The sequence below is a fragment of the Nyctibius grandis genome, chromosome Z, assembly GCF_013368605.1.
Source record: "Nyctibius grandis isolate bNycGra1 chromosome Z, bNycGra1.pri, whole genome shotgun sequence".
Classification (NCBI taxonomy): Eukaryota; Metazoa; Chordata; class Aves; order Nyctibiiformes; family Nyctibiidae; genus Nyctibius; species Nyctibius grandis.
This window is the reverse complement of record NC_090695.1, coordinates 71,230,571-71,247,979: the sequence shown is the minus strand read 5'-3', so window position 1 is coordinate 71,247,979 and position 17,409 is coordinate 71,230,571. Positions and strand designations below refer to the sequence as shown.

At 50.0% G+C, this 17,409-nt stretch overlaps 1 protein-coding gene across 1 annotated transcript in view; it reads right to left on the bottom strand.

Annotated features, from left to right (window-relative positions):
* TDRD7 (tudor domain containing 7) overlaps window positions 1-17,124 on the bottom strand; it is a 53,322-nt gene extending 36,198 nt beyond the window's left edge. Inside the window, exons 1-3 of the mRNA XM_068422654.1 lie at window positions 16,903-17,124; window positions 10,228-10,369; window positions 8,615-8,828 (exon numbers count right to left, since the gene is read on the bottom strand). Coding sequence (XP_068278755.1) covers window positions 8,615-8,828; window positions 10,228-10,369; window positions 16,903-17,109 — 563 coding nt within the window. The 5' untranslated portion in view covers window positions 17,110-17,124. The remainder of the gene's footprint in view (window positions 1-8,614; window positions 8,829-10,227; window positions 10,370-16,902) is intronic.
* Window positions 17,125-17,409: the final 285 nt, after the last annotated feature.

Genomic DNA, 17,409 nt, shown 5'->3' with positions numbered 1-17,409 from the left:
GCCCCTTGCACTAGATTATTACTCACAATGTCCTGGCTTGGAAGACAACCTGATCAGCAGTAACAAGACAGATCAACAGGTGGTTTCTATTTTTTTCTTATTATCCTGATGATTGTGAGAAACAAAACACACAGTAAAGACATCAGCAGAAGGAAAGCATCTAGGCCTAAAATAGCTGATGGTCTTACATTTGATATGTTCAGCCTCATTGTTTGGTCTTTTATCTGGATGGCGTCTCAGTCTTGCTGTTGAACATCATTATGCTCACCTTCTTGACAGCCTCGTTAGAGTGTCCTGAAAGCATCTGGCTTCAGAATTGTCATGGTTTAGGCTCACATGGCTGCTCGCTCACTCCTCCCTCCGGGTGGGATGGGGAGGAGAAAATATAAGGAAAGGCTTGTGGGTCAAGACAAGGGCAGGGAGGGATCACTCACCAATTATGGTCACGGGCAAAATAGACTCAACTTGGGGAAAAGAATCAATTTAATTTGTTACCAGTGAACTCAGAGCAGGATAATGAGACACAAACCCAAATCTTAAAAATACCTTCCTCCCACCCCTCCCTTCTTCCTGGACTCAAGTTACTTCACTCCCAAATTCTCCACCTCCCCCCCTCCAGTGGCACAAGAGGATGGGGAATGGGGGTTGCAGTCAGTTCATCACACGTTGCCTCTGTCACTCCTTCCTCCTCAGAGGGAGGACTCCTCACACTCTTCCCCTGCTCCAGCGTGGTGTCCCTCCCACAGGAGATAATCCTCCATGAACTTCTCCAACATGAGTCCTTCCCACGGGCTGCAGTTCTTCATGAACTGCTCCGGCATGGGTCCGTTCTGCAGGGTGTAGTCCTTCAGGGACAGACTGCTCCAGCATATGCTTCTCATGGAGTCATGCCCTTCTTCAGGCACAGCTACCTGCTCCAGTGTGAGGTCCTCTATGGGCTGCAGGGGGACAGCCTGACATCTCATCACAGGCTGAAGGGGAATCTCTGCTTTGGGGCACCTCTTCCCTCTCCTTCACTGACCTTGGTGTCTGCATAGGTGTTTCTCGCATATCCCACTCCTCTCTCTGCTGCACATCTTCTAGCAGTCTTTTTCCCTCCTTAAATATGTTATCACAGAGGTGCTACCACTGTTGCTGATTGGCTTGGCCTTGGCCAGTGGCAGGTCAGTCTTGGGAGCCAGGAAAGCTTCTAGCAGTTTCTCACAGGAGCCACCCCTGTAGCCCTGTCCTGGTTTGGCCTAAACCAGGCCAAGTTTCCTTTCAGTGATTTTTACTTTCAACTAAGTCTCCTCTAAGTAACTGCACTTTCTGAAACTCACTGCGTGTTTTGCAGACAGTGTCTGCTTCTAGGACTGATAACGCTCAAAGTTTGTAGTTATCACTGAGGCACCGGTAGGGATGTTATGCAGAAAGGCTCTTGCTGTACTTATTCTTAGAGAAACCAAGGTCACTGCTAAATTCCTCACTGCTTATGAGTGAAGAGCCACAGGGGGGTCGCACCTGCAGGGAGGAGCGGACAGGGCAGGTGACCCAAAATTGACCAACGAAGGTATTCCATCCCACACACGTCATTCTCAGTATAAAGGGGGGGATCACGAGGGTCTCGCTCTCTTTCTGCTATGGCCGGTGTCCGAAGAGGACTCTGTCCATTTTCCTGCTGCCCCTGATCCCGATCCGTGCATCCCTGAATCCAGCTCTCGACCGTCGCTGGGCCCAGCCTGGGCCTTCTCGGAGCCTGCCCTGCAGTGCCGGTGGGGACGTGGCTGACTTCAGGGGAACTCGATCTTGGTTTTGTATATATATTTGTATATATTTGTATATATATTTGATTATTTCTATTATTATTATTATACTCTTTTTCATTGTTATAGTTTATTAAAACTGTTTTAACTTTCCAACCCAGAAGTCTCTCTCCCTTTTCCCTTTCCCTTTGCGGGGGGCAGGGGGGGGTAACAGAGAGCATCTGCCACAGGTTTAATAGCCAGCCCAGCTTTAAACCGTGACAAGCCCCTATCCTGCTATCAAGTCCCACCACACAGACCCAACACAAGGAGTCAGGGGAACACCTAAAAGTACACAGGAACTCAAGGTCTTTGTACGGACGCTGTTGCTACACTTGTTCAAGAGATTCCTCTCTGAAGTGCTCTCCCACAGAAAGGACACAAATGTCACGCTTGCGGGTGTCCTTCTGAGGCCCCTCAGAGAGCAGCAGCTCATACTGGGATCACATGCAGCACAGAGAGGTCCTGTCAGTGAAGAGGTCACAGCGCTGTGTAGCTCACTAAGACTGTTTTGGAAAAAATCAGCTGTGGAATAATTACATACACTGCAAGCAAAAGGGAACAAAAGTTGGAGAAAAAGAGTTCGAAGACCAGGACCAAGCACCTCCCAAAGACACACACCCACAGAAGAACTACAGTGGAGAAGTCAGGGTGGCAATGCACCAAAACAGCTCTCCACAGAAACATGGCAGGTTGCTGGGAACACCAGGCATCTCCAAAGCACAGCAGCCACCGCACAGGCACTGAGCAGGCTCTGCAGATGGCCTCTGACCAAGGGGCCAGTAAGACGACTGGCCACCTCTGGAGTTCAGGGACAATTATGAAGGAAACCACAAACTTCACCAGCTGCAGAAACACCAAGGGGTATTTTCCCAGCTTCACTTGGACTCTCAGAAGGCAGGATAGGGGTCAAGTATGATGCTGAGGCTAGCAGCAACAGGAAGTCGAGACTAGCACAGTATTAAGGTAGCCCTATGTGCCTTCACACTGACCTTTAATCAGAGCAGCTCCACATGTCAGAAAGAGGCCTCCCACATGCACACCTCTTCTAAACAGTATCTCACAAAATTTAACATGAAGTTGTTTCCCTCACTTTTTTGCTGTCCCCATAAGATGAAACTATTGTTCCTCCATCAGCAATGGGGTGTCACTTGTACCAAAAATAACAATTCTGTTCTGGGTCATGTCCCACAGCATTAGTATTGAGGACAGCCACTGCCCAGCACAGCATTTTCCAAAGCAGGAAAGGCATGCCCAGTAAGCGCTGAGCAGCAGATCAACTACAAGCACATTTATGAAACACAAGTGGGACGAGACTCAGAAAGTACAAAGGCGAAGTCACCCACTTGAAACCCAAACATGCATTCACATCTTACACTTGTTGGGTATTTGAAAAGACTCTTCCAACACTCCACCTACATCACATGAACACCCTCTACCTTCTGGGCACAGCTCAGATGTCCACACAAAGCAGCAGCACAGTCTCTTCTTAGAAGGTGTGCTGTGACTGGCCATGCGCACCCTACAAGGAACCCAGGATCCCACTTATCTATACATATATTTACCAGTATGGACGACTCCAAGCTGGACAGATACTCAAGGAAAAAACGTCCCCTTAAGGGATGCAGACTCAAAAGCAATTACCAGCACTGCTAGGCAGCCAGCAAAACAATCCCATGAGCTAGCCACATGGGTAACAGAGACTGTCCTGCTACTGCTGCCTACCAGTAGGAATCCTTAGCTCTGTTCTTGTCCTCAGTGCCACACACCATTGCTACTACCTTACGCCACACATCAGGTGACACGGATGACATGAGTGCAGGGTAAGCCAGCAGGAAGTGCAGCAAAGTTTCAGTGAGGAAGACTGCAGATGTTCCCCTCTCGAGCCATGCCATCTGGAACACCTTGGAAAGGAACCTGACACCAAGGACTGATGATTCCGTTACGCTGCATGTGAATGCATGTGAAAGCAAACTGGATTTGGGATCCTCTCAGTAATAAGAGACTTCATGTAGTATCTTCCTGTCCTTCCTGCTGTGGTTCAACAGCTTCCCATGGAACAAAGTGGTACCAACATCGCTTTGAGCCCAGTCATCATCAGCTTCGAGTCCTGCAGTCAGACAAGGATCCTGTGACGTGCTGCTTGCTCACACAGACCAAAGACGGGATGGAACACAACCAGACAGCGGCAGGGCCAACACACTTCTCCCCAGCATACAGGTATGGGCAACTCAGGTGCCTGCAAGGCCTCATGTTCTTCAGCTGCTAGAAACCGCTCCCAGCAAGAGGCCTCCTAGCACACCAGCAATAAGAGAACAGATGACCAGCCCGGCTCTTCACAAATGCCTGACCAGCCATACAGCCCTGCCAAGCTCCCGTGCATAGCGGTAGTCGAGCAGCCAGCTACGTTTCACTCCCACAGACCACTGTTTCAGAGTGAAGGGAAGGCATGCCCTTCCCTGCCTACCACCTTACCTTGGTAAGGCCCATGCCATCCAACCCTGCTATTCGGCCCTTGAACAGTGCTCTCTCAGCAAGGGCGACAGGTGGCAGCCAGCAGCGAATGCTGCCTGCTGGTCCAAGAAAGGGGGTCACCAAGCATCTCAACTTGTTCTCATCCATGCCATTGCTTTGCACCTTCAAGGATCTCTGCATTTAGCCTTACAAGCAAGGTCTCTCCCAACTTCTGTGGCTTGAAGGTCCACAGCAACTCGCTGTCCTGGTTTGGCCTAAACCAGGCCGATTTTCCTTTCAGTGATTTTTACTTTCAGCTAAGTCTCCTCTAAGTAACTGCACTTTCTGAAACTAACTGCATGTTTTTGCAGACAGTGTCTGCTTCCAGGACTGATAACGCTCGAAGTTTGTAGTTATCACTGAGGCACCGGTAGGGATGTTGTGCAGAAAGGCTCTTGCTGTACTTATTCTTGAGAGAAACCAAGGTCACTGCTGAATTCCTCATTGCTTACGAGTGAAGAGCCGAAGGGGGGTCGCAGCTGCAGCGGGGAGCAGACAGGGCAGGTGACCCAAAATTGACCAACGAGGGTATTCCATCCCATACACGTCATTCTCGGTATAAAGTGGGGGGATCACGAGGGTCTCGCTCTCTTTCTGCTATGGCCGGTGTCCAGGGAGGACCCCGTCTGTTTTCCTGCTGCCCCCGATCCCGATCCGTGCGTTCCTGAATCCAGCTCTCGACCATCGCTAGGCCCAGGCTGGGCCTTCCCGGAGCCTGCCCTGCAGTGCCGGTGGTGACGTGGCTGACTTCAGGGGAGCTCAATCTTGGTTTTGTATATATATTTGTATATATTTGATTATTTTTATTATTATTATTATACTTTTTTTTTTTTTTCATTATTATAGTTTATTAAAACTGTTTTAATTTTCCAACCCGGAAGTCTCTCTCCCTTTTCCCTTTCCCTTTCCCTCTGGGGGGAGGGGGGGGGATAACAGAGGGCATCTGCCGCACGTTTAATCGCCAGCCCAGCTTTAAACCGTGACACTCGCTCATGACATGAACTTGCTGAATGATTGCTGCTATAAAGAGACAGCCTCTCTGCCATGGTTTAAAGCTGGGCTGGATATTAAACTGATGGCAGATGCTTTCTATTAACTCTTTTCTCCCCCCAGAAGGGGAAGGAAAAGAGAAAAGGGAGATAGACTTACCGCTTGGAAAGTTAAAATAGTTTTAAAAAACAGTAACAATGAAAATAATAACGGAAATAATAATAATAATGGAAATAATTAAACATATACAAAACCATGATCGAGCTCCCCCGATTATGATTATGTCACCCCTGACACTTTAGGGCAGGCTCTGGGAAGTGCCTGACTGGACTCAGAGACAGACGGGAGCTGGATTCAGGAACGCACGGATTGGGATCAAGGGCAGAAGAAAAATGGACAGAGTCCACTTCGGATGCTGGCCGTAGGACAAGAGAGCACAACCCTCGTGATCCCTCAGCTTTATACTGATAATGATGTCTATGGGATGGAATACTTCGTTGATCAATTTTGGGTCATCTGTCCTGTCCACTCCTCCCCAGAGGTGCGACCCTTCTGCAGCTCTTAACTTGTAGATAGTGAGGAATTTAGCAGTGACCTTGGTTTCTATAGGAGTAAGTACAAGCAAGAGCCTTTCCGCTTACCGTTCCTACCGGTGCCTCAGCGATAACTATAAACTTCGAGCGTTATCAGTCCTGGAAGCAGACACTGTCTGCACAACATGCAGTGAGTTTCAGAAAGTGCAGTTACTAAGAAGAAACTTAGCTGAAAGGGAAAATCTGTGAAAGGAAAATTGGTTCTGTCCTAGGCCAAACCAGGACACTCTCAGACCCTGCAACAGTGTCTGCAAGAAGGCCTGGGAAGGCAGCAGGAAGCAACCTGGCACAAGTGCAGCTACCTTCAGCACCTCCCACTTGTCATCTGGGTGTAACAGAATGGGGAGGAGAAACAGCCTGTTCCCCTTCCACCCAAGACTACGCAGCGGCAAGGCCCAGAAGCTGTGGTCATGAAAATCTCTCAGCAAAACACCATGGAGCGCTAGAGTGGTGGGACACAGACTTTCGTGGCCACAAGGGAACTGTCCTTTGCAGCCTCACTGTGGGGCTTCAAAGCATGATGCTGGGTGGAGCACCAAGAGCAGTCAGCACCCAGACAAAGCCTGTCACTGGGAGGACATCCTGCCAAGGCAAGTAACACAGATCTGCCATAGCAGGACATGCTCAAAAGAGAAGGAGAAATCAAAGACCCTTAAGTGTAATCCTGAGAGCACAGATGTGCTCTGCTGCTGCTTCGGTAAACGGAGGGGCAGGGCGTCAGGGCAGGTGTCAGAAAACACACCCAGAGAAACTGCACACGGATGGTGCCTCACCCCAGCCTGGGAAGCAGGGCAGAGACAAGCCCTGTCACCTTCAGGACTTCCCTCAGTCAACCTGTGCTGTGAATGCTCAGCCACTCTGAGGTAAGGGCTGGCACTGCTGCTGGAACGGTGCCCTCGAGTCTGCGCCAGCTAACTATGAAGCTCGTGTGAGCCCAGGATTGCTGGGGATGTTGCTCACACCTCTGCTCACTTGTACAATCTTTTGAGGTCAGGACCTCCCAGCTCAAAGCTGCTTTCCCTCTTGCAGTTCCTAAAGCACAAAGCTACAGCAGCTCTCAGGGCACAAAACATCCCCAGCAGGATGGACATCAGCCATGGATCTTGCCAGTCCTGCTTCAAACTGGCCAAGCTGAAACGAGTTAATCCAGTCACATGGGCCACTACACAACCTTGCCTTAAACCACAATATGATCCTCTTCTCCACAAATCCTTCCTCTAATATGTCCCCAAGCTAACAGGGCAGCATTTGGACCCTTTGCAACAGCACAAGATCCAAGTAGGGTAAGAACAGACACCAGAAAAAAAAGCAGAACACTGTTACCTGAAAGGAGCTCAGGTGAACCTGCCAGAGAGGAACAAAGATGATAACACAAGATGGAGCACACTCCATTAGAAGAGCCAGAATAGGGCTGACATCTACCTGATTTTATTTCAAGTACTAGAAAACATGTTCTGGCCCCCAGCAACTAACCTGGAGAGAGCTGTAAGTGCTCTTGTGGCTCTGCCTGTCCCAGGACAAAGGACATCTGCCTTTGAGGAAAGTGCCACTTCAAAAAATCCAACTCCTCTGCACATGCAGAAAAGGAAAGGCCTGTGCAGACCTGCTCCCACATTTTTCTCTCATGGCAGGATAGCTTGGCCCTTCTCTCCTCTGTGCAGCAGCCTCCATGGCAAAACAGAGCACAGAGCTGGTGACACATTTCTCTCCACTGAAGCTCCACCCAGCTTGCTTCAGAGCAGAAAGAGTGCTGACGAGTGCTCTGAGCACATCTTCATCTCCCCCTCTGGCACCCAGACCCTGACACACACGGGACTCACGCAGGCGCCTGGGGCAGGACGCGCATGCTTTCTGTGGGTCTTCCAGAAAGAGCAGGCACCACGGCAGGATTAGGCTGCCGCTCTGCTCCGTGCCACTTCACAGCTACGCCGCCCTGGAAGCGGCACACCACTGCCATTTCCATTCAACGCAGGGCTGACTTCTAACCCACCCTGGTGACCTGCAGAGGATTACCACCACAATCACCGCTCCGGCGGACTTAGCACAGCCACAATGAGGGAACAGCAAACACTTTCTCGCCACCATCAGCTGATGGCCCAGAGCGGCCAAAAACAACATAGAAAGAGAAATGATGGGGCAGCACTCGGGTAAGCCGCTGGGATTAGGGAGGCTCAAAGCGGGCTGAAAACCAGCATGTACCGCTAACCCAGCAAAACCGCAGCTCCAGCCCTCATCTCAGGACACCCAAACACGGGCAGGCAGCTGCTGGCTCCGAGCACGCCCAGAAGGGCCACAAACATGGACGCTGCAACGGAGAAGCCAGGCAAGAGGGAAAGAGCAGCCACCTGCAGACAACCATGGCCCTCAGCACGCAGCACCGCCTGTCACCTACGCACAAACCTCCTGCTTGCTATTGTGCTGGCCACAACAGCTCCCTCCTGCGCCTGGGAAACAGCGACATCCCCACGCACCCTTGATGTGACAACTTGGGCCACATTTCTCCCCACAAGGCATGGGAGCAGGCCAGGAGCATGGGGTAGCTGCAGCAGCACCCACAAAGGCAAACGGTCACCCATCTCTCTCCTGGCTACCGACCCACATTCAAACTTCACCTTCTGCAGGAGCAGCAGCCTGGATTCCCATGTCCCACAATGCACTGCCGGCATGGCAGCATCCGTGGGCCCACCACACTTCGTTTCACCTCGCTCACACGCGCACACACGTGCACACACTGACCTGTTTACCACAGTGACGTGCCTCTGCATGGGAATCTCTTTAGATGGTCCACTCCCAGCGGCTGGAGGCAAGGCAGACCGAGCACTCTCCGTAGTGGGTTTCACCACTCCGCATGCCGCTCCTCTGCCTCGTGGCGGGCGAGGAACAGGCCTCTTGCTGCCTTCTTCTGCCACACTCAAAGACCTGGGCTGTCGCAAAGTTCCTTTGGGCTTTCCTGAGGAGTTTGCAGATGTAGCCGTGAGTAGCGCTCTCCTCCACCCAACCCAAAGACACTTCAAGCACAGCAGACTAACTCCCTCCAGGGAGTCCACGCTTTTCCAAAAGACAGATGCTCTCCGCCACACTCATGGGTCTCTTTGCTACAGCATCATGGCTCGCACCCAAGGACTTACAAACCACAATCCACCAGCACCACACTGCAGCAGGGAAAGAGACAGAAGACCCATCTCTCCTTACACTCTTGGAAAAGCCATGCACCTTGAGGAGCCACAACAGGTCACGTCTCAGCTGAAGCCCACGGTCAGGCTGCCCTTCACCACCCAATGGCAGCAGCAGCTGCCAGAGATGTAGCACATGCAGCCTAACTCCACCTCCTTGGCCACCTCCTGCACTACCACCCAAACGGTTTCTTCTTTACCCTGCCTTGCAAGCACCCTCCTCCCAAACTCCCACCACACAGCAGATGTTACCAAACAATCCCTGCAGAGGAACACGCCACACTGGCCTCCAGGCCACGCTGGGACAAACAAGCTCGTGGTCATTTCACTGTTTACCTGCTGGCTGTATCACACCAATTTTGGTTGGCTCAAACACTTCTGAGGGGTATCACTGAGTAAGACAGTGAACCAACGTGTGTTAATGATCACTGTCAGTTAACTGGCATATGAGTCACCAGTTCAGCTCCGCAACTAGAGGGTGGACTGTCAGCATGGTTGCAGATCACGAAGGACAAACCCTTTGTTACAGACAAGAACAGGGGAATACAAACAAACTGCGAGACCCGCTGTTGCTCCAAGCTGCCACCTCACAAGCAGATGGGCCTTGCCTGGGCCTGATCCTGGGATACCACACTGACAGCAACACAGCAGCATGGCAGTGAGGGAAAGCTGACCCACAGGCTCTGGGAAAACACTGCTGCAGCAGCTTACGCAAAAGGCAGAGGTACAAAGGGCAGACCCAGGGCATCATCAATGTTGTGGCACCAGGGCACTTGCAGCAGCAACAGAAGCTGCCAAAGCAGCCACAGCTGGTGCTGCTGGAGCTACTTCTCACTGCGAGGGCACAGCTCATCCCTGCCACTCTACAATGGGCTGAGCTCGGCCTCAAAGAATGAGCAGGCTCACTGCCACACTTCTTGCCCACACCTCAACCCCGTTTCTCACAGAAGCACGGGCAGATGGAAGTGAAGCTTCCTCACTGATTATGGCTTGCAAGAACAAGCACCCTTCTCAGCAACACTCCCTGCTCCCAGGAACTCTTCACCAGGACCACGCAACTCATGGCCATTAGTGACACACCCTCACAGCCAAGACTTTTGCTCCAGCAGCTACACAGTTCTTTCACAAAGGGCCTCTTTCACAAAGGCAGGCCCTTCACAGCTGCCCGGGGCTTACCTGCTAACGTGACTGGAGACGTATTCTTCAGCCTCATCTGGCAATTCACTTGCCGTCCCATTTTCCTCTTGGAACTCCTCTGCCGGGCCACCAGTTGAGCAATTGGCACAGTCTCACTGCAAGCCACAGCATGGCAAATGACCTGGTTGGAGTAGGAAGGGGACAGGGCGGGAAACAGTCAGTGAGGCCCAAGCTCATCCACAGCCCTCAGAAGGATTTGCAACCATTTCCATGCTGGTAACTGCTGGGTCATGCAGGCCTGCAGGCAGTTCAGGAAAGGCTTCAGCAGCAGACACAGACCTTGGAGACCCCCCTCTCCTTTCACAGTGCACCTCAGAAATCAGCAAAGCAGACAGCTAGAGCGTCTCCATCACCTTCCTGCATTAGGTTTGGCCCACCAGGGAACAGCCTGGTTCCTCACTCCCATCCTACAGGCCAACCATCTCACTTTAAAACACTGGTAAGCCATGGGCTTCCAGCTTGCCCTCACTCCTCCTGCAAAGGCTTATCAGCGGCTCTGGCACCATGCTGACCCCATGGCGCTGGGCTGCCTTTGCCCCACTTACCAAAGAAACAGTATGGCCACCGTGGCTACACAGATCGCCCTGCAGGCACTGGGCTGGCCCCAAACAACAGCCTGGCCTCAGGCAAGCCCATGGCCACCTCCCTGTCCTCCTGCTGCCACAGGCCATGGCAATGGCCTCCTGCTGCCACCTCCCTGGCAATGCTGCCACAGGCCATCCCTTGAATGGATGCAGGAACCCTGCTTCGGCAAGCCCCCAAACCACATGCCTAGCATGCACTTTGTGTCACAGACAAGATGCAAGCCCAAACTTTTGGGCCATTCAGCTGCTAAGAGCCTGCAAAGGCAGCTGGATAAGTACTCCTCCAGGGCTCCACAAGGACACAGGCAGCCACCCAAAAAGCACTGAATGGAAAATGAGAATCTGTGGTCTCAGGGGCTCTCTCCATGGGTCTCAGCCATGCTCTGTGGTGGTAGTACAGGCTAAAAAGGGGGCTCTCACGCACAGCACCGCTACCCTCATAACCGTGGCCCCCTACAAGCATGGGGGGTTTAAAGTTCAGCACAGGAGAAACTCATGGGCCTGACCAGCACCTCCGAAATTTAGCAAACAGCAGCAAAAAACTTCTCAACCACTCTGGACAGCTTGTTCCAGTGTTTAGCCACCCTCGCTGTAAAAAAGTGGGTTTTTAATCTTTAAATGGAATTACCTGTATTTCACTTTGCTGTTGTCTCTTGTCTGTTCACTGTATACCACTGAGAACTGCAGATGGAGCCTGGCTCCATGTTTTTTTACTCCCTCCAACAGGTATTAATACACATGGATAAGATCCCCCAAGCTTTCTCTTCTCCAGAATGAACAGCCTCAGCTCTCTGAACCCTTCATCAAAGATGTTCTAGCTCCTTCACCATCTTCACGGCCATTCACTGAACTTGCTTCAGTGTGCCCATGTCTTTCTTGTTCTGGAGAGCGTGGGACTGGACGCAGGTTCCCAGATGTGGTCTCAGTAGGGCTGAGTAGAGTGGAATAATTACCTCCATCAGCGTGCTGGCAACACTCTTCCTAATGCAACCCACTATGCTGTTGGTCTCCTTTGCTGCAATGGCACATTGCTGCTCACTGTGAACTTTGTGTCCACCAGAAGCCCCAGGAATTTCTTTGCCAAGCTACTTTCCAGCTGGTGTGCCCCCAGACTGTACAGGTGTATGGGGTTATTCTTCCCCACGTGCAGGACTTGGCATTTCCCTGCACTGAACTTCATAGGGTTCCTGTTGTTCCATTTCTCCAGCTTGTTGAGGTCCCTCTGAATGGCAGCACAACTGTTTGCTCTATCAGTCCCTCCTACCATCTACAGACGCACTGAGGATGACCTCAGTCCCATCATCTAGGTCATTCATGGACATGTTAGACAGCATTTCCCCAGCATCGACCCCTGGAGCACGCCACTGGTGACTAGCCTCCTGACGGGTTTTGTGCCACTGCTATGGGAGAGACTTTCAAAAACCTTACTAAAATTCAGATGAACCACATCCAATGCTCTCCCCTCATCTGCCTAACCAGTCACCTCATTTTGCAAGGGTATTAGTTTGGCCACACAGGATTTTCACTTCATAAATCCACACTGACTGCTCCTACTTGCCTTCTTGTCTTTCACACGTCTGGAACAGCTTTCAGGATTAGTTGCTCAATCACCTTCACAGAGATCGAGGTCAGGCTGATCAGTCTGCAGTTCCTCAGATCCTCCTTCTCACCCTTTCTGAAGGTAAGGGTGATACTTGCTTTCTTCCTAAGGAACCTCCCACAAACCACCATTACCTTTCCAAGATAACTGAGAATAATCAAGAGTGGTCTTGCAACAACATCAGCCAGCTCCCTCAGCACCCGTGGGCGCACTGGAACAGACCCATGGACTTGTGCACACACAGTTTATTTAAATGTTCCCCAGCCTAACCCTCCCTCATTGAGGGTAAGTCTTCCTTGCCCTGCACTTCCCCACTGGTCTCAGGAGCCTTGGGATTGCTGACGGCTGGTCTTACCAGTAAAGACCAAGGCAAAGAAGGCAATCAGCCTTCTCCATGTCCTTTAAGACCAGGTCCCCATCGCCATTCCTCAGCAGACCCACATTTTCCCTAGTCATCCTTCTGCTGATGATGTACTTGTAGAAACCTTTCTTGCTGCCCTTCATGTCCCTTGCCAGAATCAGCTCCATATGGGCTTTAGATTTCCTAAGCCCATCCCTGCATGTTTTCACAGTGTCTCTATATTCCTTCCACTTCACCCAATTCTGTTTCTGCCTCTTGTGCGCATGCTTTTAATGGCAGAGTTAAGTCAGGAGCTTCTTGCTCATCCATGCGTGCCTCCTGCAACCTTGCTTTTAAAATAGTCACTTAAATAAGAGAGAAACTTTGTCATACAGTGGACTGTAACAGTCTGAGTGTTAACGCATCTGTGTGAAAGGTGAACCTGAAATCCTTAACTCCTCACCCTTTCAGAGATGCCTGTGCAGCAACCTGTGCTCCATGGTTTGAGCACAGATTTAATAAGGCTTTAGTGAAATGAAACACAGCAAAGGGTTGTAGCTCTTCATTTGCTGCACCTTCTTTCTGCTGTTGTTTTTCTGCTCTTCCTGTATTTTCTCCTGTTGTCTGTACAGTTAATCAGGTACTTCAAGGACTTTCTTTGGAAGGATGCTGTCAGAACTGGCAGTGCTTTGGGAGTTGTTCTGAAGGTGACAGCACTCTGTCTTGGTTTTCAAGTTGTTGAACTCGCCAATAATAAATGCAGTCTTTCTTAACTCCATGTATGCTTGTTTGGGCAGTGTCTCTATATTCCTCCCAGGTCGTTTCTCTCTGCTCCCACCTCATGCACATTTCCTTTTAACAGTAGAGTTAAGTCAGGAGCTCCTTGTTCAGGTGGCTCCTGCCACCTTCGCTTTTTTCGCCCAGTTGTTGGGATGGACCATTCTTGAGATTGGACGAGGCAATCCTTGAAAATCCACTACCTCTCCTGGACCACTCTTCTCTCCAGGACTGTATCCCATGCGAGTCTTCCAAGTATATTCCTGAAGAGGCCAAAGTCTGCTCTCCTGAAGTCCTGTCTTGTTGATTCTGCTATTTGCTTTATTCTCCTCCTTTCAGGCTCCTGAACTCCACCAGCTCATGGTCACTGCAGCCAGGGCTGTTCCCAGCCTTTGTATCCCAAACCAGTTCTTCCTTGTTTGTAAGAACTGGGTCCAGTAGAGCATTTCCCTCATCAGCTCATCACTTGTGTCATGATGTTGTCCTGCTCTGTTCTCAAGATCTCAACATAAAAGATTTTCTGTTCATACACAGTTTATCATAGTTCCATAAATGTATGTTTTCACATCTTTGATATATTTCAGGTTTTTCCTGTCACTAATGTCTTAAGTTATTTTCAGCATTTTCCTCCCTTATTTTCACATCATAGTGACTTTAACTTTAGTGAAAACAACTGTTTGAGTTCGAATGAATTCAGATGTAAAAAGAGATGGAGTGGATGAATTCACTTGCAGCAGAGAAAAGCCATCTTGAAATTCCTCTTTTTGGAGGGGCCTAGTTATTTGAGCAAAAGTCAAAGTTTTCTTACAGAAAGGTGCAACTAAACACGAAGCAAAGCAAAGCAGGGTTCCTTGAAATGACACAACCACCTGTTGCAGGTGCACAGAATTTCAATTTGAGTCCCCTTGCAGTGTATTCTGTATACTGAATTTAATTCTCATCCTGTGTGGAAACTTAAGAACTTACCTATCGCGTGAAGGAATAATTGTCAGCGTTCATCTTTCCTATATACAAGAAGGCTAAATAAGTGTTCAGTAGTAAAAGCAACAGGGATATCATTGCCTTCCCAACAGAACTAGTCTGTTCACCCATGCAATATTCATCTCACACAAATCCTTTAAGGAGCACGTCACATGTAGCACTGAGATCAATTTGTATTATTTACTGCCCACTTTATAGGACTGCTTGTTGAATGTATTTCTTGTGGTGTGTCTTGGACAGCTGCCCTAGCAGTAAGGAAAGTCCTTTTAGGGCTACCTAGCCTGCAGCCAGGATCATCAGCTGCTAATAGAGCTCTGCATGTGCAAGTGTGTCTTGCTTTCTTGCCCCACTGTCCCCAAAGGAATTAAAGGAAGAGGCAAGGGTCTTGAGGCAGCCTTTCTGGAGGTCAGAGCACTCCCAGAGCTAGGAACAGAGATCGGCTGACTGCGTGCTCTTGCAGTAAACTTGTGTGGACTCTGAGCTACGGCCTCACCTTATAATGGAGCTTAAATATTCTGGAGAGATGTGAAAGAGAGCAAAGCATTATACCGAAGTGCTGTCCGGGCCTCGTATCAGGAAAGCATGTGGGGGCAGTCCCAGGTAGTTACTAGCCCACACAAGTGCATAATCACATTTGCCACCCTCTGCTCAATGTCTGCCCAGGGGACACTCTGGACAGCAGCAACAGGAGGGTCAAACAGCAACGTAGGCTCAGTCTTTGTGTGTCTCCTGCCTCCCAGGTGTTTGCAGGGTGCTTCCTCTCAGTTGTTCCAGTCGTGCAGAGCATAGTGGGCACTCCTAAACCAAAGCAAGTCCTCCTCAACTACCTCAAGACTCCTGTTTAGTAGCTTTCTCCTTTCCCATCTCCTAAAGCCACATTTCACTCTCTCCTCACAGCTGCCCCAAAGAAGATACTGCCTCTAGTGCTATCAAAGAGTTCACAAGGCTCTTAGCACACATCGTATTAGAGGATAAGCAAGGCTCTCAAGGGAATGGGAGGATACCAGACTACACCCTGCAAGGCCCTAGTTAGAAACAGAGGGCTATCTGTCAAAGCCATCATGAGGAAGCATTATATTGCAGCATCACAAATGTTCCCACAGGTACCTCCATTCATGTTACTGATGTAGCTGCAGCCAGTGCAGGCTTGGAGCAAGTAAAAAAGAACCCCAAACTTGGATACCTGCTGCAAAAGGGCAAATCCTGACAGTTGTAAAAATGCAGGAAGGGAACCTCTTGCTTAAAAACAGCCACATTTCCAGATATCATCACAAAACCCAGGACATCTCTCATCACATTCTTCACAGCTAACGAGGAAGACCTAGTTCTGAGTTGCCAGATGCCATCCCAATCCAGCTGAGCCAATAAGGGAGTTCAGCCTTAAATTCTGTCTCCAGACCTGCTGTGACAGCCATACACTGTGCCAAACATCTGCCAGCTTTCTTCTCTCCCTCAGTCTACACAGACTTAACGAACCCAGACGTGGCTCCAACGAGGGAAAGGCTTCAAGCTCTCCACTCAAACAGATCATCTGCAAGTCATGCAGCTACACCAACCACCAAGAGAACGCTTTCTGACTCAAAACCAGGAATGCCACACTATTGGACAAGAAGGCTTGTGGCCCTGGCAAGCTGCTTCCAAGCTGACAGTCACCATGAGACACAGGCTAGTGCAACAAGGCCAAGGAATAAGGGAAAACTCTCCCACCACACTAATATTCTCTGCTGAGTTCTGCTCCACCTTCTCCTTGACCTCTGCACTGACTCCTTGTCCCTTGCACACTTGCTAAGCTGAGGTGTTACAACTCTTGCATCAAGGCACCTCACTTGCATTGGCTCTTCCCCACCTTGGCAAGCCTTTACAGTCCTGCGACACTGTAACCCATGACAAACAAGAGTGCTAAGTCCAAAGCAAGCACTGTCAGGCTTATAAGCAACACCATCCACAACAGTTTCGCTGTAGGAAAACGATGATTCTAAACCCCACCCTGATCAAGACACACACACACAAGTTAACGTTCTTTACGGTCCCAGGACAACCTGTCAATATTCGCTCCAGAGTTAGAAATGCTGAGACAGGGACCAGAGCTCCACAGTCACACAAACTATCTTTCCAGCCAGAACTCCTGTTTCTGGCAAAATGGCCTGCAACCTTCCACCTTTTGCAAACACAACTTCCTGGTCTGCATGCAGAGGCAGGACAATAAGGGGCACCTGGTCTATGCCACAGCTTCCACTTCTCCCAGCACTAGTGTACCACACACATGCTACAGTACTTTTCTCAGAAATCCACAGCACAAGCAGAGGTAAAGTTATGAACCACGCACACTTTACAACCACAAAAGCTGCTTCCAAACTGTAACTGATTCTTACCTCTCCCATTTTGTTCCCTTCCATTCTGACCACTCCTGGGATGCTCTCCAAGTAGCCTTCCAGTGTGCCATGTCCTAGGTGCCTGAAGGGAATCCACTCACCAGTCAGAGATTTGTATTCACCCTGAAGCTCTGACAAAGGTATGCCATTTTTAAAGGGATGAAGAACAGCTCGCAGTGTTTTTGCAGTAAGTTCAGCCTCCTGCATCTTCACCTATACCCCCTCCACCCCAAAAGAAAAAAAAAAAGCATTTTTACACACACAGGCTAAAATAGTAAAAATACCAGCTTTTACTATTCAATCTCCCTCCCCAAACAAGCAAGGATTCAGCAGCTCAGTGGCTCATCTTTGGAGACTTTGATACTTCAGGGTAGACTTGTAGGGGCCTGGTCCTGCCAGCCAAGCAGAGGGTGGTATGAAACACACGGGGCATGACATTGTCGAAAAAAGCAGCTGAAGGAGCACAGCAGCCCCTGTGCATGGGCTGGCCCTGCCAGACAATCACCA